Here is a 23,151-nt window from a genome sequence, read left to right on the forward strand (position 1 = left end):
CCCCGTAGAAGGACAGAGTTCCTGTACTGTGATCCACATACACTCCTGTTCTACTGCTTGATGGGCTTTACAGTGAGTTTAGTCTCTGTGTTATTGTGTCTGAATATGTATCTGGAGGGATAGCAGTTCAAACTCCAGGACTGATCATTAGATCCAAACACACACTCTTTACCCTCTCCCTTCCTGCTGATGCTCTTATATGACACTGATATACACACAAATCCACCACCATTATCACTCCATTCAATCTCCCAGTAACAGCGTCGATCACTCACACTCTCTCTACACAACACCTGACACACATCATCAAATCTGTCTGGATGATCAGGATACGGCTGGATACTGGCAGTGTCAGTAATCACTGTTTATGTGCTGTGTTCGGATCTGCAGTGAACTGATGGTAATCTGATGGAGATAAAACACATCAGTGTATCATCTATTACAGAAACTCTCTATCTTCAGTTCAGATCTGACAAGTTAATTTAGGATTTTTCACAAATTTGTGTTACAGAAGCAAATCTGAACTTGATTCAGGATTCTTCTATCTTACAGAATCTCATCTGTAGTTATTAGGAAATCTTGAGTTCGGTACTCAACTCTCAGGTCTGTTGCCAAGCAACCAATAATAATAATAATAATACATTTAAGAAATGTCATTCTGTGAGGTTCTGACAGAAATCACCATGGTTACCAAACAGATAAGATAGGGGTGTGTGTGTAGACATACATTTCCATAGTCCTGGTGTAATCCAGTTCTCTCCTCCATGATCCACACTGGAAAACACACAGACACAATCAATCATAGACGTAATCAATCATTACGTTGTTTCTGTTGCCCTTTTCCCATTTTGGCACTTTCACTTTCGGGATCAAAGGGGCAGGAGCTCAAGCCCCTCCACCTCACATTGTTTCAGTATTTCCTTTATATATTTTTCAATACTTTTTGAATTTGTAAATAAGATGAGAAAGATCCATGATTTTGGTATGGGGTAAGCTTGTATGAAAAGAACATTTAAGTCTTTTAGAAACGTGTTAATTGACTGTATTTTGTGTGTAAATGACATGAAATGTGTTAATGATATGATCACAACAGACGAATGTTCTGCTAAATGTGTGTACAGTTTTGAAAATGTGACTACAGATTGGACAAAAGGATGTTTTTTTTTATATCAAATCCAAAGTTGTGACTGAAAATGTTCCTGAAAATCACGCCTCCTGAAGCCTCCTGGCTTCACTCGACCTGCACCGCTCCTGGGAAGAGTGAACACAACTGAAGAGATAGTCATCTCCGATTGGTCATGCGATCTCGTAAAGTAGCGTTATGATAAGAGGCCGTGCTTAAACATGTGAAAAGGTGACACTCTGAGGTTTCTTCCTAAACAGTCAGAATCACTCCAAGTCTTACTGGTATTGAGTCATAGAATTTGGAAATAATATTCTGCCTTTTCTTTTTTTTGTAAACAGATGCCTGCAGATGACTACAGCTATTAGCTGGACAACACAACAGGATCACAGCCTGAAGCCTTACCAAGGCCTATTTCAAATTTGATAAAAATATCTTAGAAAATGAGTGTTTTACACATGTTTATTTGAGTTTATGTCTAGGCGCTGTAACGATCGGCCGTATTGGTCGATTTTACATTAATTAAAATGGGGTCAGATTAAACTGTGTGAGCTTTTGGAGTGTTTAAAAAGATGAGACAGACAACAGAAATAAAGTGAATAAATAAAGTGTATTTACAATTTCCACATGGAACTTAAAATAACACAATAAAACTAGAAAAACTTAGGCCGTTTAAAAGCGTGGAGTCCATTTGCACCATACCATAAAACAGTCCTTAAGAATCCTAGTAGAGTGCTGATAAAGTCCCAATGTGAAAGTGAGAAATGTCCACCGGTGTATAAACAAAGTCCACGGAAGTATTAATCCAAGTGAAGATGATGTGAAGTGCTGGAAAGGCAAGTCCATAAAATTAAACTCCACAGTCCAGCTCACAGGTGATCACGTTTGTAATGGGGAGGTTGATTGTCTGTCATGCTGCCTCCTTTATACTGGGCTGCGTTCAGCCCAACAAAACATTGCAAAACGTTTTTTAAACAGAAACGGAGGTGCGTTGAACACCCTGTTCTGATGACGCAAGAGATGCAACTACGGCAGCTGAGAAGGCCATTCTTTGTGTTCTTTTTGAAGAATTTTCAGAGCCTGATGAAATCGGTATAAATACTTGTTTAATACTACAACATACGCTCGATGTTACAGTTACTGCCCTCGCCGTCCTGAATAAAAGAGAACAATCGCGAATAATAATAAAAGGAGAATAGAAGGAAACTTCTAATTATTGTGATCCAACATTTGTCTCGCATTTCAGCATGAAAAGACAAACACTTCAGGTGAAGGATAATCCACTTCTTCCCTCCGAGACTGTGTTATGATCTATATTATTTTTATTGTTTTTATTAGGCTTATCATTATTGCTGATCACTGTTATTGTGCTTTGATATTGTAATATTTACCATTCTATAATCAGAGGAGTATAGAAAAGTTTATTAAAGTGTCACTTCACGATACAATAGCAAAATATATAGGTATAGTATTTTTGTTACATTAATACCCATTGTGCGAGCTGTCTCTTTAATACCGCGTGGTTTATATACAGGTTGCCGCTGATTGGGCTGACATTTCTGACACACCCACCAAACAAGAGAAAACGCATCTCAAACCCGTTGCACGCCGTTTCCAGGAAACATGTCGTTCAACCCGGAAAACGTAGCAAAACGTTGCGCACCGGTTTGAACTTGAACGTGCCCCTGGTCTACTTCCTGGTTCCTGTCACGTGATCAGTCACATGACAGGCAGACCCATACACATTTAAAGACATACACACATTAAAATAAGTAAAAGGAATAAAATGGACTAAAACACATGTAAACCAATTAAAACTCTATTAAACATAAAATCATTGTAATAAATAGAGCGGTAAAACATGTATTTTATGGGACAGTGTCACAGCGCTCCCCAAAAAAAGACACTTGGAGACTCCAAATGGCCCTTTGGAACCATCAACACATAAAAGACTGTTATTCTTCAATGCTTTAATGTACAGTTATAATTTTGGGCTCTAATGAAAGGTTACATTTAGAGCTATTCTGTCCCTTATCCAGATTTACTGTCAAATATTGCTGACACATATAACTGAAGCATAAACACATTATAGTGTTTCTTCAATTCTTGAAACTATATTTTATCCAAATAAAGATACAAAAGTGCTATGGTATTAAAACACTTTATTATTAGAACTCACACTATATATCCCCGCGAGTGACGTCACTCCCATCCATAACATCTCCGTCATCACTCTGTTTTTCAGAAATGTCACCGACTGATCACTGTTACTGCCGAGTCGATTTCTTCCGATTGTTTTCCGTATCCCCTTCACCATTGTTTTCCTCTGAGACACTCTCTAAACCTGATTTGCAGACGGCCCCACTGCGCTCTTGCTTTTATGCATGATGCACGAGTGGCTATCCAACTTTGTGCACGTCCCTCCTTACCGCAAACCTGACTCGTCTCACTAAAGCTATATTTCATTCTTTTCAGAATTTCATTGGCTATCGGATAAGACAGTTATTTTTAAGCTCTGACATTACTGATGCTCCAATTGGTTCAAAAGATGTGTCAATCAAAAGTTCAGCGGCCATTTTGAGATAGAAAAATCTGTTTTTTTTGACAGTGTGCAGACGCTTACACATCGGATGAGTTTGAAGATCTGATTTCTCTATCGGCTAACTTGAAATGATACTACTCTGCTCCATGGATGTTTATTGACATAAACGTGTAATAAACGTGGACTAAATATTTCACTGGACTGGATAGACTGGACCCTTTACAGTGTAGCTACACCGTTTTTGTTGGATGTTTGAGGAAGGTGAGTTTGTTCAGTTTTGCGTTATTTTTTGTTGGTTGGTGGTCTGACAAAGACACTGATTGTACCTGCTGTGTTGATTATATCTTAATATGGTTTACATTGTTGAATCACAAGAATCTCAGGTAATATAATATTGTGGTCTAAGTTTAAGTGTTAGTAAAATAAATACATTTTAAGACATCTTGCCACACCAAAAGTGGACGTTTCTGTAGAATGACCCAAATAAACAGCTTTTACACACAAGATTTGAAATGAGGGGTTTGAAACTAACACCCATAAAATGAAGGTAAAAATCAACTGTGGAGGGTAACGATGTCAAATCACAAGGCAAATTATGTTCGCTCAATTTGTTAGCGAAGTTTATGTAATTTGCACAGACTCATGTCAAAGCCGAAGAGTATTTTAGGAGGACATTTAAAGGGGACCTATTATGCCCCATTTTACATGATGTAAAATAAGTCTCTGATGTCCCCAGAGTGTGTATGTGAAGTTTTAGCTCAAAATACCTCAAAGATAATTTTTTATAGCATGTTAAAATTGCCACTTTTAGGGGTTGAGCAAAAACGAGCCGTTTCAGTGCGGTCCCTTTAAATGCAAATGAGCTGCTGCGATCGGCTTAAGAGGGCGGAGCTTCAAGAGCTCGTTCTCCCCTGTCAGGAGTCAGTCAGGACGGACTATAATGTCAGAAACTATGAATATATGCTGCATGGATATAGAACAGGTATAGTGTAGTTAAATTATGGTTATAATTTATTATTGTCTTCTTGTTTTTATCAGTTATATTAGTACAAGCCTGTTGTACCATCCGAATGATGGCCAAAACTATACAGATGAGTTTTATCATGGGCGTAGGTTTAGGGGGGGACGCTAGGTACTAGTCCCTATAGGGTTGTGCCGATGGACGATATCATCGTCCATCGTGATGGCTGACCGACATCACGATGGAGAGACACCATCGTGATGCCACGCCCCCACCCCGCTCCGCCCCTTTTATTCCCCTCACGTGCAACCTATTGGAAAGCCCGGATGAGTCATTAGTTGGGAAATAAAATAACCCTTTCGCACGTAAGTTTAAAATGTTCTGGCTGACCCCCCAGCGTGAGTTTTTCAAGGCGACCGTTATTTAGAACGTATCACTTTATTGTTTCCATGGTGACGCGTCATTGCTTGCCATGTCACACACCGATATCTCTGTAACTATATAACATGAAATATCTGATATTCCGATTGTCAAATATGTGAAAGTGGATGTGTTTTGCTGTTTAAACAACTTTATAATGATTGCGTTAGTTGAGCTATACACGTTATGGGCGTCGCCATGTTAGTTTGTGCCGCAGGTTCTGTTGGATTCACAACATCTTATATGTATTTAAACATCCGAAACCTAAAATAAACATTATGTGGTTGAAAACACTGCATATTTGTGATATATGAAAAGTGCTGCGCGCGTCCATCTCTGGTTTAGAGATGGACGCGCACATTTGAATTTGGCAGTTGATCACGTGACGCACTGCACTGAACGTTCTAATCAGGGGCGGAGCCAGACATTGTAAACATCCGGGGCTTAGCCCAAATCTATATTTGTCCAAAGACGTTTTAATTTTCTATTAACAGCTTAACTGACATGAAATGAGCTTTTTTGTCATATTCTTGTTCAGAAAATGTACATTATTTGACACTGGAATTTGTAAAACTATGTTTGGTGTACCTCTAGGGGGGTCAAGAAAATTTTGTACATTTTAAGGTTAAATGCATCAATCTGGTGCACTCTGGAAACTCAAAAATTAAGAGCTTCAACCCATGTACAGTGTGCAAATTGAACAAAGAAACAGCATTGACTTGTACCTGGACATTAAAAGGGGTTCAAACATCTTTTTTTTTACAATACTTTTGTACTCATTTCTTTTTAAAAGATAAATCCTTGAGCTTTCATTTTGATCACCAGATCACCAGCTGATCGCGTGCGCAAATGTGCGCACTTCTCTTTAAAACACGCAGCACAGACAGACTGTATATATACTTAATCACTGTCACGGTTTCGATTTTAGCTCGTTGGCAAATGTAGTATGTTTTGAATTTTCAGTTCATTATGAAACGGTGGTGGCAGTAGAGGGTCATTAATGGGAAACACTGAATGAATGTATAGCTGATAAATGTGCTAAAGTTGTCATATCGGTTGTTATATAACAAAAATCCTTCCACCGGACCGAAAGAGAGTCTCGAGACCTGCCGCTGCTCTGACTGAGTGACAGGAGGCGTGTCTGTGATACCCCCGACGATATCATCGTCCATCACGATGTTTTACTGTAAACATCGTCAACTGCCAATTTAGGGGACATCGCCCAACCCTAAGTCCCTATCAATATTTTGAGATGACAACTTTGTCCCCACCAATATTTAGCAAGCTCCTTTGAACTGCTATTTGGATCTTTGCACTGCTATTTGGATCGATTCTAACGGCCAGGACGACGACAGTACAAGAAACGCCGTAATTTGATTGGCGGCGGGGTATCTGACAGGCTACACGCGCGGGCCGGGACTACTTTTGTGCTTGCACTAGCAGCGAGCGGGTGGTGTGTGTGTGTGTGTGTGTGTACTTGTTTATATTACATAGTGGGGTCCTCAACACGTTAGCACACTCACATAGTGGGGACCAAAAATATAGTGGGGACCAAATCCCCGGTCCCCACAATGTTTTGCTTGTAATCAGCTCAGGAGGCGGTGCTGATATGCCTAGTGCAGTTTTTTTCTTGATCCCCTCCATGAACAAAAAACGGATTTCTGTGTGTGAGTGTGTGGCTGCTCTGCTCTACAGCGCCCCTGTAGCCTGGTCGCGGAACTGCACCTCTACACACACATATGACGTAATATATGAAGGTACACATTTTTTCAACTGCTCATGAGCGAATCGCTTAATTAAACGACAAAAACAAATTTAAACAGTGTCTGTCAACGGTGAAAGTACATTCTTACAGGTAATTAACCTACTTGTAAATATTATATTACATAATTCAATAAATAAACATCACAAATTCGAATTATTTTTAAGAATGTGATGGAGTTTTCTAATGAGATTAATTAACGTTAAAGTTTTTATCAGAGTCATAATCTTTGAATGTGTCGAATGAACTATTGATCAATTAAAATTTCACGTCGTTATACAATTTAAATTATTTACTTGTGTGTGGCGGGAAATTGTGAGACCGCGTGACATCTCTGAATCACGGGAACCGGAGGAGCAGCGGGAGACGGCATGTGGAAATGATGAGACCGAAAAGAAGAAGAAACCCATTTAAAGATGCGGAAGATTATGTTCTCTGCTCCATCGATAAGACAGACGCACTGGAGGCCAAACACATAAATGATTTTAAAGGTAGGTTTGTAAAGAACTTGGTTGTTGTTGTGACTGGATTGTGATTAGCACTACGGCGCTCCCCACATGATGCGGGAAATATAAATATATATCATGGCCATGAATAGGAAGTCTTCCTTTCACGAATTATGAAACTGCTAACACCAGGGAATAAAATGGGAAATCATGGCCATGAATAAACAAGGCAACGAATGATTTCTTATTTTTGTTAGCACGATATAGCAAAGAGCCTAGTATTGCTAGGAGGGCTCGTTTCTTAATTGGTAACGTTATGAGTCTTAAATATAACAGTAATCACATACGTTTTAACTATGATTTAAGTGGCTTAACAATACTAAATAAGTAACCACGATTATTTTATGGGATCTTGGTCCATTGGAATATAAAGGATATTGTGTTTTTTTTGTTTTAGAGTTTGCTCTTTGTGAAAGTATCTGTAAATTAATGAAAGAAATAAGCATGAGCTAAGAAAGAATGTTGAATACATTGGTTAAACTATTACAAAGCATAAAAGTTGTTTACATTTGGCTAACCATCAATGTATTACTTACATGTCTACAAGGAATTGTATTAACAATTGTACCCCCCCCCCCCCTCTTTTTTTCAGGTCGTGGAGTGTTTGCCTTAATTCCTTTTATTAAAGGAGATTTTGTTGTGGAATATAGGGGAGAAATTATCACCTTAATTGAAGCTGAACAAAGAAGAGAGGCCAATCATGACAATTTTTTATGTTTGACTTCATCTGGCAGAACAAGAAGTGGAGGTAGTTTTTTTGTTTGTTTGTTTGTTTAATGAATACATTTTAAAGGTGCCCTAGAATGTTTTTTCACAAGATGTAATACAAGTCTAAGGTGTCTCCTGAATGTGACTATGACGTTTCAGCTCAAAATACCCCATAGAATTTGTTTAATTCATTTTTTACCTGCCTATTTTTGGGGCATCATTAAAGGTACTCTAGATTCAAAAATTGAATTTACCTCAGAATAGTTGAATAACAAGAGTTCAGTACCGTACATGGAAATGACATACAGTGAGTCTCAAACTCCATTGTTTCCTCCTTCTTATATAAATCTCATGTTACGTAACAGTCGGGGTGTACGCCCCAATATTTGCATATGCCAGCCCATGTTCCCAACATTATGAAAGGCATTAGACAAGGGCAGGCAGTATTAACGTCTGGATGTGCACAGCTGAATCATCAGACTAGGTAAGCAAGCAAGAACAATAGTGAAAAATGGCAGATGGAGCAATAATAACTGACATGATCCATGATATCATGATATTTTTAGTGATATTTGTAAACTGTCTTTCTAAATGTTTCGTTGGCATGTTTCTAATGTACTGTTAAATGTGGTTAAAGTTACCATCGTTTCTTACTGTATTCACGGAGACAAGAGCCGTCACTATTTTCATTATTAAACACTTGCAGTCTGTATAATTCATAAACACAACTTCATTCTTTATAAATCTCTCCAACAGTGTAGCATTAGCCGTTAGCCACGGAGCACAATCAAACTCATGCAGAATCAAATGTAAACATCCAAATAAATACTATACTTACGTGATTAGACATGCTACATGACGAACACTTTGTAAAGATCCATTTTGAGGGTTATATTAGCTGTGTGAACTTTGTTTATGCTGTTTAAGGCAAGCGCAAGCTCCGTGGGAGAGCACGAGATTTAAAGGGGCCGCGCTGCATAAATCGGCTCATTTATAATGATGCCCCAAAATAGGCAGTTAAAAAAAATTAATCAAATAAAAACTATGGGGTATTTTGAGCTGAAACTTAGACTTATATTACATCTTTTGAAAACATGTTCTTGGGCACCTTTAACTATGCACCGATTCAGGCTGCGGCCCCTTTAAATTCTCGTGCTCACTGCCCACCGAGCTCTCGACTGTAATACAGTGCAAAAAACAAAGTTCACACAGCTAATATAACCCTCAAATGGATCTTTACAAGATGTTCGTCATGTATGCTGCATGCATGCATCGAATTATGTAAGTATAGTATTTATTTGGATGTTTACATTTGATTCTGAATGAGTTTAATGGTGCTCCGTGGCTAAAGCTAACATTACACACTGTTGGAGAGATTTATAAAGAATGAAGTTGTGTTTATGAATTATACAGACTGTGTGTAAGTGTTTAATAATGAAAATAACGACGGCTCTTGTCTCCGTGAATACAGTAAGAAACGATGGTAATTTTAACCACATTTAACAGTACATTAGCAACATGCTAACGAAACATTTAGAAAGACAATTTACAAATATCACTAAAAATATCATGTTATCATGGATCATGTCAGTTATTATTGCTCCATCTGCCATTTTTCGCTGTTGTTCTTGCTTGCTTACCTAGTCTGAAGATTCAGCTGTGCACAGATCCAGACGTCCTGCCCTTTAATACTGGCTTGTGTAATGCCTTGAACATGGGCTGGCATATGCAAATATTGGGGTCGTACATATTAATGATCCCGACTGTTACGTAACAGTCGGTGTTATGTTGAGATTCGCCTGTTCTTCTGAGGTCTTTTAAACAAATGAGATTTATATAAGAAGGAGGAAACAATGGAGTTCGAAACTCACTGTATGTCATTTCCATGTACTGAACTCTTGTTATTCAACTATGCTGAGATAAATTCAATTTTTGATTCTAGGGCATCTTTAAAATTTACAGTAAAAAAAAGTAATTTTCATTTTGTTCAAATCCAAATTTGTCTTATGGTTTGTTAGACTAAATGATCAATTTTTGTTTCCTGAAGCATTGATGCAACCCCTGAGGATGGCTCCCTTGGCCGCCTTATAAATGATGAACACATAAACCCAAATTGTACAATGAAAAGGATTATCGTTGAGGGAAAGCCCCGTTTGTGCCTATTCGCTGCAAGAGATATCATTCCTGGAGAGGAACTCACATATGACTATGGAGGAAGTCACTGGCCTTGGAGAAAGGTTTGGCAAGATTTGACTACTTTTATAATTTGTACAGTAGAGGAAATGGAAAGTTTTTAATTAAAGACACAGTATGTTCAGTATGTTGTTGACCTTCATACATTATCACAAATGTTTCCAACAATGTTTGAAACCAAAGAAATCAGCTATTTTAACCAGTGCAGTGGTGTCATTGCATCACCTGTCAACTATGCCATACCCCCATGGAAATGTCAAATAAATAACATTTTTTTGTGGTAATAAAAATTTATCTAAGGGAATAAAAGCCTTTACAATGGCTTAAAATATATATATATATATAATAGCAATGAGGCAATAATAATTTTGGTTCAAATCAAGTATCAAAGTAGCCTGGGTGCCAGCCCGAACCCCGCCCACAACATTTTTGGACGGGAAGTTCGGTCTGGACTCGATCCATTGTGGAGTAATTATGCTCGGCTCCCAGAAGGCCGAGCCAATCAAATTGCCAGGGCGGGCTTTAATCGATGATGGACAGGCTATCTGCGGTTACGTAACCACCCACGTCATCAAAGAGCGCTTGGGTTGAATTGGTTTTCACGAACGATGACTGCAGCTGGAGAAGTAAGATGTTTAGATTCCGCTATCACGTCTGTAATAAAAGAAATCGACAGCGCATTAATTTTAAAAGACGAACAAAGAACCGCAATCAAGGCATTTGTCGATGGGAAAGATGTTTGCCGTCCTTCCAACGGGATTCGGCATACGTCACTTACTGCGTTGCTCTGATTGGTTGTAGGTCTATCCAATTAGTGCAGAGTTTTTTTTTTTACTGGTTCGGTTAAGACACGCCCCATAATTCAAGTGCAATGGAGCAGTATCAGACTCACATTCTGCCTAGAATATGAGTATGACGAAGTCAGGCTAGTATCAAAGCATTGTTATATGGTTTTCAAGTTATATGGTTTTATTGTTCAAGTTAGATGGTTTTATTGAACAAAAATGTTAAAATACATAATGTAATATTTTAAAGATATTGACTAAACAACAATTAATTCAAATGTTCACTTGATCATTAACATTTGGCCATTTCTTTACAATAGAATTGCTACAGCTACTGTCACTTCTTGAACAAGAACATGTGGACATCAAAACATGCAAACTCTGCGAGGGTTTTAATTTTTTTTGTAATTTTGATGAATTTTCAATGAACAGAATATTTAGGAAGATGATGTATTGTCCTGTGTTAGTGTAGGTTTAATTTAATTTATCTTTTATTTAATGGAATAGCAGACTTAGTGAATTCACAATAGCACTTTGCTAAAGTACGAGTTTTAAATGGTTTAAATGCATAGTGCAGCCTTAGGAAGCGGTTTAATGTGTTTCATGGATTCTCATGCATGGTACTTTGCCAGTTAATCAACAGTTAAAATAGTAATCATATATATTTTTTTTTTAAATTGAGTACTCCTTAATGTAATCATGGAATCATGACACCCCTTCTGTATGCCATTCTGTCTATCAGTCTTTCTTTTCTTTTGTCTTTCTTTCTGTCCGTCTGTCCATCTGTCTGTCTGTTAATTCATTATATTTGGTTTTGACTTGGGAAAGTTTTACACGCTGTTTCCAGTGTAATGTACATAGTGGGGACCTGTAGTTTTAGGAAAGCCATACAAACCCGTTGGTACCAAATACACACATTTCACAGGTTTAGCATAGTGGGGTCCTTGTCTAATAAGTAAAGACTTGTAACTATTTTTATATAACTTTATTATAGCCTCCATGCAGTGATGATGACAACATGACAGCCGTAGAGAACTGCTCTGAGGATTCTGGAGCTATTGCAGGCACTTCACGATTCACAGCTGAGGTATGTGTATTTATTATCTGTGTCTCTGTCTGTGTCTCTGTCTGTGTCTGTGTCTCTGTGTCTCTGTCTGTGTCTCTGTCTGTGCCTCTGTCTATTAATTTATTATATTTGGTTTTGACTTGGGAAAGTTTTACACGCCGTTTCCAGTGTAATGTACGTAGTGGGGACCTGTAGTTTTAGGAAAGCCATACAAACCCTTTGGTACCAAATACACACATTTCACAGGTTTAGCATAGTGGGGTCCTTGTCTAATAAGTAAAGACTTGTAACTATTTTTATATAACTTGATGTAATTATATAAATAATGTGATGTGATGTAATTATATAAATAATAGTCATGACGCGCTGCATGCTTGCTGTAACAGTGGTGTGTTTTCATTTTCGATTAACTGTAAATGCTACTTAGTTTGTGACGTTTAAATTTGCATTTGGGAACACATTATTAGTCATTAGAATCGTATATAATTCAAATAAATGCTGTTCATTGAACTTAGTATTTTTCAAAGAAAACTAACAAATATTACCATTTCGACAAAAATATGAAGCAAGCAGCACAACTGTTTTCAACATTGATAATAATCAGAAATTTTTCTTGAGAATCAAATCAAATTGTAATGATTTCTGAAAGATCATGTGACACTGAAGACTGGAGTAATGATGCTGAAAATTATCACAGGAATAAATTACATTTTATAAATTATTTTTTACAAAATATAGAAAACTTTTTTTATTTGTAAGAATATTTCACAATGTTGCTGTTTTTACTGTATTTTTGATCAATTAAATGCAGCCCTGGTGAGCAGAAGGGACTTATTGTAAAATCAATAGTTGTTTCCAAACATTTCGCAGGTACTTTAATAATAACAATTCTATTAATACATTTAAAATTATATTATATTAATTATTATCATGGTTATTAAATGCTGCTTTTTATTTTTACAGAACAATAGTATGTATTATTACAATATATGACATATCTTTTAATGTGATAAAATATATATATATAATTTTTAAAAAAGGTGCCGTCAGCTGATCACATATATATAATGTGTGTGTGTGTGTGTGTTTCCATCACAGATTTGGTCTTAAATTTCATGTGAGGTGGTATTAAAAAGGTCTTAAAAAGTCTTAAATTTAACATGTTCATATGTGCAGATACCCTGTGTCATACAAACCTGTTGGTACCAAATTAGGGCAAATTAGGACATTTCCATTTGAAAGGTGATAGCGATTTAGCGGTAATCAGGGAACCGGCTTTACTGACGAAATGCGCGTGAGAATCGCATGCGATATATCGCCCAGCCCTATACCAAATACACACATTTCACAGGTTTAGCATAGTGGGGTCCTTGTCTAATAAGTAAAGACTTGTAACTATTTTTATATAACTTTATTATAGCCTCCATGCAGTGATGATGACAACATGACAGCCGTAGAGAACTGCTCTGAGGATTCTGGAACTACTGCAGGCACTTCACGATTCACAGCTGAGGTATGTGTATTTATTATCTGTGTCTCTGTCTGTGTCTCTGTCTCTGTCTCTGTCTCTGTGTCTGTGTCTGTGTCTCGGTCTGTGTCTCTGTCTGTGTCTCTGTCTTGTGTCTCTGTCTCTGGGTCTCTGTCTGTGTCTCTGTGTCTCTGTCTGTGTCTCTGTCTGTGCCTCTGTCTATTAATTCATTATATTTGGTTTTGACTTGGGAAAGTTTTACACGCTGTTTCCAGTGTAATGTACGTAGTGGGGACCTGTAGTTTTAGGAAAGCCATACAAACCCTTTGGTACCAAATACACACATTTCACAGGTTTAGCATAGTGGGGTCCTTGTCTAATAAGTAAAGACTTGTAACTATTTTTATATAACTTTATTATAGCCTCCATGCAGTGATGATGACAACATGACAGCCGTAGAGAACTGCTTTGAGGATTCTGGAATTCCTGCAGGCACTTCACGATTCACAGCTGAGGTATGTGTATTTATTATCTGTGTCTCTGTCTCTCTGTCTGTGTCTCTGTCTGTGTCTCACTCTGTGCCCGTCTCTGTCTGATAGAGATTTTCTTTCTTCCACTTCATTTTCATATTTTTCTTTCTTTTTTGTTTTTAACAGCCTTTGGTTGATTACCCTGACAGCGAAGATGAAGTTGTGTGTTCTAAAATTATGACATCTTATAAAAAGGTATTTATTTTTATATTTACTTCCATTTGTTTTTACCTGCCTCATACCTAAATTGCATTATTTTTAGCTGAATAATGTGAAGTAAATTTAAAAGGACAAATAAAAATTGAAAGAGGACCATCTTTTGGACCACCTTAAAATCTGTTTTCTAAATGCAAGTTACTATTGTGAATAATTCAACAATTCCGTACATATGCTGTTTATTTCTTTTATTTCGTTGATCTTAATTAAAATTCAAAAGATTAAATGTTTCTAGTGACATTGGAATTCTCCAGTTGTTTATTGTGCATAAAATACAACACTTAAAGCTAAAAATCCAATTAATAACTAACTGTACAATTCTGATGTACATCACAATAGAAGAAAAAATATTTGTCTACAATTGTCTACTACAATTTCATTGCAATATTAAGTCATAGTCAGAGGTGTATAATTTCTAATTTCACTAGAATAGTCTTAAGGTGCTAGGAAACTATATTGTTTTCTTTGTTTTTAATATTGTTTGGTAATGTTCATGATCTGTGTTGTTAAAGGGTTAGTTCACACAAAAATGAAAACAAATTACTCAACCTCATGTCATTTCACACCCATAAGACATTTGTTAATCTTCAGAACACTTAATTAAGATATTTTTGATGAAATCCAAGTGCTTTCTTTCCCTCCATCTGGAGTTAGAATGGCAGGCAAAAGCTCAGATTTCATCAATTATTGTAATCTGTTTTCTGAAGAGTAATAAGGGTCTTATGGGTTTGGAACAACATGAGGATGAGTAATGTTAATGATAGAATTTTCATTTTTGGGGGAACTATCCCTTTAAATTGATAGACATGGAACGAGCGTTTAACAAATGTTGATTTAATAGATACAGATTTTACACATTAATTTTAAAGTGTAAAAAAGGCAACAGTTATTTTTCATTATATGATAAACATACTTTTTTCTAGATTATTTAAAACTTGTCATTCTGATGTTGTTTGTTTGTTTGTTTGTTTGTTTTTTTAGAGATCTGTGACTCGTGATGATTCGGATGATCTGTTTGAAAATTCCAGTGTAAACAGTAAAGATGACCATACAGACATTCAAGATGACGTCAGACGGAATCATGCACCATTTGCAATGAGTGAACAACATTCTGCTTGTACCACAGCATCAAAAAGAGCAAAAAACACCAGAGTAAGTGTTAATTACTTTAATAGAATAGAATAGAGAATAGCCCATGATAGAGGATTAAATGAACTGAATGGTCATTGTCTTTCAAGGCTAGAGCGAAGATTGCTGAGTACTCAGATGGTTCAAGTGAAGATGAGTTATCTGTCAGTGTGGAAGAGTACATTCCTGACACATCAGAGAGTTACACATCAGATAGTAGCATGAGCCTTACTGCTTCACCAAAAGGTAAAGAAAAAAAGTTACAGACTTTGCCAGTCCAGAGCAGTTCAGCTGTGAACAGAATCAAAAAGTTCAGTACTCAAAGCAGCGGTGACTTAGGGAGCTCCCAGGACCACGACATAGGCACAGTTCCTGACACATCTTCCATTCTTGACAGCACAACATCAGTAGTTATCCCAGCTATAATTAAAAAGAGAGGTGGATTGAGAATGTACAGCAAAAAACAGCAGTGCTTTTTTTGTGACGGTGCTTTTACAAAAATTTCTAGACACCTGGAACGAAAGCATAGAAATGAGGTAGAGGTAGCGAAAGCATTAAGTCATCCAAAGGGCTCAAAAGAAAGGAGGATGCAACTGGAGTATCTACGCAACAAAGGGAACTTTGCTTACAACAGTAATGTTATTAATACAGGTGCAGGACTGATGATTCCGTGGAAACTGCCCAAAAAGAACCTGGATGGGGAAAGTTTTATGCACTGTATTTACTGCAAAGGACTCTTCTTAAAGAAAACTCTGTGGCGACATTTCAAGGTTTGCAAATTTAGGCCTGGTGATGAGAAGCCGAAACCTGGAAAAACCCGTGTCCAGGTTCTTTGTGGCTTTGCACAACCTCCCCCACCAGGAGTAACTCATGGTGTTTGGAAGCTGTTAAATTCCATGAACCAGGACCAAGTGGCACTTGAAACTAGAAATGACTGGTGCATTTTAGAGTTAGGAAAGCATCTTTACAACAAGTATGGATCAAGAGTTAAAATGCATGAACACATCCGCCAAAAGATGAGGGAGCTTGGAAGACTCCTAATATGTGCAAGAGAGGTATCCCCCCTTACATCTATTAAGGAGCTCATTCATCCCACAAACTTCATGCATACCATCAATGCAGTTAAAAGGGCTGCTGGCTACAATGAAGATACCAATGTATTTGAAAAGGCTAGTGTGGCTGTGAAACTTGGACAGAGTCTAAACAAAATCGCAATGCTCATTGAGAGCCACTCTACTATTAGTGGAGATGAAGAGACAGGAAAAATTGCGAACAGCTTTCAACAGCTTTATCAGTCCAGATGGTCCGAATACATTGCTACAAAAGCTCGGCGAACACTGGAGGAAGCAAAATGGAATTCCCCACAATTACTTCCATTCACCAAAGATGTTAAGCTCCTTCATATATATCTTGATGAGCAAGAGAAGACCCATCGCAAACTCTTGTTATCGCAGCCGTTGTCTCAGCACTGGGCAAAACTGGCCAAGATCACGTTAACTGAGGTTATGCTTTTCAATCGTAGACGAGAAGGGAAAGTGTCCCAGATGCCGTTGTCTGCATACATCTCCAGCAACCAAACGGATGCTCATCCGGATATTACCATGGCCCTCACAGATTTAGAAAACAAACTGTCAGTACTTCAGGCGTGTAGAAATCCGAGGCAAAAGAGGCAGAAAGGTTCCCGTGCTTCTCACACCTTCCATGCAAGAATCAATCAGCCGGCTTATTGAAAATCGGAGTAGGTGTGGAATACCAAATGAAAACCCTTTCCTTTTTGCACGTCCATATGCAATGACGTTTTTCAGAGGCTCTGATTGCATTCAAGAATTTGCTGTTGCATGCGGCACAAAAAATCCTTGAGTTGAGGAAACAGATCGGGACACTTTCCGAAGTTCTTAATCTTAGCAACACCGAACTAGATCAGTTGGCAGACTTTCTAGGCCATGACATTAGAGTTCATCGTCAATTTTACAGGTTACCCGAAGGCACCCTCCAACTGGCTAAAATCAGTAAAATTTTACTGGCTCTTGAAAAAGGACGTTTGGCAGACTTTAAAGGGCAAAATCTCAATGAAATCAACATTGATCCAGAAGGTACTATACTATACACTATACACCATACACAACATGGGTTCAGATTTTGCTTTAAATAACATTTACCTTGTGTTTTAAAATTATATATTTCTGTATTTTCTACCTTTTTAGAGGAAGTTACAGTGGACAGTGATTTGGAGTCCACTTCTAGTCCGAAAGGTAATGATTACATATTGTCAGTTTGTTCCATTTATGTTTGCCTAATTAATGGAACATCGGATACCCATGTTTCATGAGTTGGACTGATTCTTTAGGGTCTTCATGGAATGTCTGCAAAATACCCATCTGCCGACTCTGAAACCCGGAAGCAGTTCAAGCGGATATGTCTGCGTGTGTATAAAATATATATATAATCAGAGGTTGCGTTAGACTTTCTCATTGTCCACGTCCACTATATGCCAAAATTGTCACAGATTGGCCTGTTTCTTCCTCTTATTATCACAGCACTCTCTTTCACCTGGCTCCTGATCATGAGCCATGAGCACTCCAATCAACTCACTCATCAAGCCCCACATAAAAGCACACACCTCCAGAATCATTCACCATCCGGCCTCGTAAAATCTACGTGGACTCTACCCTTGGTATCTTTATCCTAAGCAAGCCATTACCTACCTGTGATACTTACCACCTTTCTCCTTCCTCAGTGATCCTTACGGTCTCCAGCTCCATTCTCCAGTTGAGGTGTGCCCGTGCAGCTCCCCTGAGCCTCCGCCGGTCCCGTCCAGCTCTGCTCCTCCAGAGGACCCTCACGTGCCAGTGGCTATATAGCCATGGCTGAGTTAAGGGTGGGTGGGCTATGGGCCAAGATTATTGTCCTCGAGCTGCCTGCTCCGCCATGGCCCCTCGAGGTACCTGATCTGCCCTGGAGGTCCTGGCAGCCCCTCCACTATCAGTTCCACCTGCTGGTCCCCATCTGAGTTCGGATTTGCCAACCGCCGGTGCCTCAAGTCCTGAATCACTGTCCGCGGCTCCACTGTTCAGCCCGCACTCATGCCACTCAGGCTGCTATATAGCCATGGCTGAGTTAAGGGTGGGTGGGCTATGGGCCAAGATTATCGTCCTCAAGCTGCCTGATCTCCCATGGCCTCCTGGATCTCCTACTCTGCCATGGCTCTTCGAGTTCCTGTTCCTTCCTCTTCTCATCACAGCGCTCACCTGGCTCCTGATCATGCACACCTGCACCCCATGAGCACTTTGCTGAACACAAAAGCACAAACCTCAGAATCGTTCACTGTCCGGTCTCGTAAACTCTATGTGGACTCTACCCTTTGTATCTTTATCCTAAGCAAGCTTTTACCTACCTGTGATACTTATCACCTGTCTCCTTCCTCTGTGATCCCTTCCCTCTCCAGCTCCATTTTCCAGTCGAGGTGTATGTTTCCCGTCAGTCCTGGTCTCCACTCTCCATCCGCATGAGTCTCCTGTAAGGCAAGAAAGATCTGATAATTTCCTGGATCATCCTCTAGACGAATCTCAGTGCTGGCATACTCACCTGAACAATCTCCACTCAGCTCCTTTGCTCTCCTGTTGTTTAATAAACGTCACTGTTGTTTACTTAACTCTGCGTCCGACCAGTGACTGTTACAGAAATATTTCCATCAAAAACCTAAATTTCCTTTCGACTGAAGACAGAAATACATACACATCTTGGATGACATGGGGGTGAGTAAATTGTCATGTAATTTTATCTTTGAAAGTGGTCCTAGAATAAGTTTTACATTTTTCCTTTCTCTTTGGAGTATTACAAGCTCTTGGTGCGTAAAGAAGATCTGTAAAGTTGCAAAGACTTAAGTCTTAAATCCAAAGAGATATTCTTTATTAAATGTATGGGGGAGTGTGACCCCTAAAATAGCTTGTTCTAACATACCCCCACATCTCTACGTCAGCATGTGGTGGTGATTTGCACCGCACCACCCAAATGTATACGCAAAGAAAGTAGGCGTAACTTTCTCACTGTATGTTGTCATGTGCGCCGGTGACATGTTGTGGAGAGAGCTGTGTTTGGATGTGAGTAAAGAGAACAAGAAATCTCTGGCTGAGTTTTATTTGCAACACTGGAGTATTTGTGTTGTAATGCTCTGGGACAGTTTCAATGAGGACTGTTTTCTGAACATGGGAAAGAGAAAGGCAGGTTGCGCATGTAACCGCTCTCCAACTCGCCCTGTTCCGAGTGCGCCGTGAACCCTCATCATTCTGTGATCATTCGAGTGAGGTATATTTACACAGCTGATGGACAACACGGATATTAGAGACAGGCTGGCACTTTTCACAGCCTGGAAGTAAGTTACGTTTAATCTGTATAATCTGCTGCTTAACGTTGCTATTTAAACGCGAATTGCTTGTGGTTTGTTTCTCCAATCACAAATGCAGCCACGGTGTTATGTTTACACAACGTGTAAAAAGACAGTATAAGTCATAATCAGTAATTATGTTCCCAGTGAACGCAACAAATGCCTCATTTGAAATGGCTTTTAATGTTTTTCGTGGGGACGCGGCATCTTATAATGGTAAGGGGCGTAACATTTCCGTCAAATGCTTGACTGTTGTTCGGCCAGTCACAACGCACTGGATTGCTGGCCAATCAGAACATACCTCAGTGTCTTGCAGCGCTGACTTTAGACCAAATCCACCCGTTTCAGAAAGGTGGGGCTTAGAGGAGATAAAATAATGGAAAATATGTGGAAAATAATGCAGGTATTTTTTATTTAAACCCAGTAAACTCATTGCATGATACCAAATAAGGATAAAAATGATCTTTTCCTCACACCATTCTAGGACCCCTTTAAAATTTGTTTACAATAGCCCTGTGAAAGAAATTTTCCTCGGTAATTGCTGACAAGCTACAAAATATGAACAATATCATAGATTCATCTTCGATATAGAACTCGTTATTGTGTAGCTTGTCAGTGAACTATGGCTCTGTGTATTAATTCCCGCTCTATTTGAAAACAGCTAATAGAGATTTACCGCTAATCACGGAAGCAGCTTTACCGACTAGATGTGCATGATCATGCCGTTATATATATCGCCCAGCCCTACATGAAAATTAAAATTTTTTGGCTAACAAAATGGCTGGGTGATTTTTCAGATTTTATTAATTCAAATTTAATGTTTTGTCATTATTTCATTTAATTTAAATTTTTTTTTTTTTTTTTAATCAAGCAATCATAATTTTCAAAAAAAATATTACTAAACGTCAGAATTAAACACTGAAAAATGCTGGTGATGACAGTAAAGAGAAAAGAATGACCCGACTGGCACACGTGATTAGCCGCTCACGTGTTTTTTTATAAATGTGCGTACATTTAAAAGGTTGGTCAAAAAGCACTTACTTAGCTATTGTCTGGTTAAGCTGATACTGAATACCAAACCTGTATTAATTTCTTTCTTGTGTTGAAAACAAAAGATATTTTGAAGAATGTGGAAACCAAACAGTTGCTGGTCCTCACTGACTGCTAAAAAAAATATAGAAGTCACTATCATCCAGCAACTGTTTGGTTTCCCACATTCCTCTAAATTACATATGTTCAACAGAAGAAAGAAACTCATTCAGGTTTAAAACAACTTGAGAGTGAGTAAATGATAAATTTTTTTTCTTTTTTTTTTCTTTTTTTTTTTGGATGAACTATTCATTTATTGTTAGTAAAATAGAATGCAGTGAACAATAACTCACTGTTCTTGACTGAAGAATGTTAATATAGTTGCTAAAATTCTGCAATGTTAAAATAACGTTTCACTTATCTTTTTATAAGTGAAGAATAAAGAATAAATGTATTAAAGAATAAAGTTTTTAAATTTATGTAAAGAATTTATTTCCAGACTATTTATGTATTCCTCACTTGTAAGTCGCTTTGGATAAAAGCGTCTGCCAAATGAATAAATGTAAATGTATTTAAATTTTTTAGTAATATAAAATTGAGTTTAATCAGCTGTTTTAGATGGTGATGTCTAAAAAACCTAAAACTTCTAGTAGATGGGCCCCCAGGACTGAAATTGAGAAACACTACACTCAGGGCTGGACAATAATTTTATTTATATATACAGTACAGTCCAAAAGTTTGGAACCACTAAGATTTTTAATGTTTTTAAAAGAAGTTTCGTCTGCTCACCAAGGCTACATTTATTTAAGTTAAAAATACAGTAAAAAACAGTAATATTGTGAAATATTATTACAATTTAAAATAACTGTGTACTATTTAAATATATTTGACAAAGTAATTTATTCCTGTGATGGCAAAGCTGAATTTTCAGCATCATTACTCCAGTCTTCAGTGTCACATGATCCTTCAGAAATCATTCTAATATGCTGATCTGCTGCTCAAGAAACATTTAATGTGTACAATTGTACAAAATATTTGTGTACAATATTTTTTTTCAGGATTATTTGATGAATAGAAAGTTCAAAAGAACAGTGTTTATCTGAAATCTAATATTTTGTAACATTATAAATGTCTTTACTGCCACTTTTGATTGATTTAATGCATCCTTGCTGAATAAAAGTATTAATTTCTTTAATTTCTTTTCAAAAAAATAAAAATTCTTACTGACCCCAAACTTTTGAACGGTAGTGTATAATGCTACAGAAGCTTTGTATTTCAGATAAATGCTGTTCTTTTGAACTTTCTATTCATCAAGGAATCCTGAAAAAAAAAGTACACAACTGTTTTCAACATTGAAAATAATCATACATGTTTCTTGAGCAGCAAATCATCATATCAGAATGATTTCTGAAGGATCATGTGACACTGAAGACTGGAGTAACGATGCTGAAAATTCAGCTTTGATCACAGGAATAAATTACTTTGTCAAATATATTTAAATAGTACACAGTTATTTTAAATTGTAATAATATTTCACAATATTACTGTTTTTACTGTATTTTTAATTAAATAAATGTAGCCTTGGTGAGCAGACGAAACTTCTTATAAAAACATTAAAAATCTTAGTGGTTCCAAACTTTTGGACTGTACTGTATATATGACAAATTTTTTTTCAGTAAAGGTGATTTGATTTTTAAACACATTTACGATATTTTGATATAGGCTACATTATCCCATACATTTGTGGTGGTTGAATTCGTTGAATAAACATGAGCACTGCACATTTCAAAATCAAATATCAATATCGGAATTATATCTTAGACCGAAATTAAGAAATGTATTGTGATGTAAATTTTGGCCATATTGTCCTGCCCTGACAGCCCTGACCCTGACTGCACCTCAGGAACTTTGTGTTCTTGAGATTACTGTCTTTTTGGCTGCAGAGACTTGTCAATACTCAAGGCTTAATTTTTACTTTCAGAGTGCACCACAGTATCATCACCGCAGGACACTGTTTGTGAGAACAGCACACTTCCAGCAGATCCAGTCTCCAAAAAAAAGAAAGTTATGATCATTTTACTTACACCTCACTTATTGCCGACTGTCCTGAAAAAAAAAAAAAAGTCCTTTTGCATCAGGATTCTATTTACAACATGTTTTTGAAGCATTTTAGTATTCTAACTATGGGTAAGCCAATTAAAGGGATAGGTGCTGTTGATTTACTCTCCCTCAGTGCTCATGTATCCGCTGAGAGAGCAGCCTTAGCTCTGCTAGTACTTCCCACATTACCCTCTGGCTCTGTTGTCTGTGTAGTGATTAAGCAAGAGATA

At 37.7% G+C, this 23,151-nt stretch overlaps 1 protein-coding gene across 1 annotated transcript; it reads left to right on the forward strand.

Moving 5' to 3' along the window:
- Window positions 1-14,101: 14,101 nt before the first annotated feature.
- LOC125245186 lies at window positions 14,102-22,869 on the forward strand. The gene is made up of 5 exons (XM_048155690.1): window positions 14,102-14,259; window positions 15,262-15,432; window positions 15,519-17,501; window positions 17,613-17,660; window positions 22,803-22,869. Exons 1-3 carry the CDS (start codon window positions 14,242-14,244, stop codon window positions 17,136-17,138), a joined length of 1,809 nt encoding a protein of 602 aa, XP_048011647.1. The 5' UTR covers window positions 14,102-14,241; the 3' UTR covers window positions 17,139-17,501; window positions 17,613-17,660; window positions 22,803-22,869.
- The last annotated feature ends 282 nt before the right edge of the window (window positions 22,870-23,151 follow it).

Source organism: Megalobrama amblycephala, linkage group LG14 (genome assembly GCF_018812025.1).
Source record: "Megalobrama amblycephala isolate DHTTF-2021 linkage group LG14, ASM1881202v1, whole genome shotgun sequence".
NCBI classification, from domain to species: Eukaryota; Metazoa; Chordata; class Actinopteri; order Cypriniformes; family Xenocyprididae; genus Megalobrama; species Megalobrama amblycephala.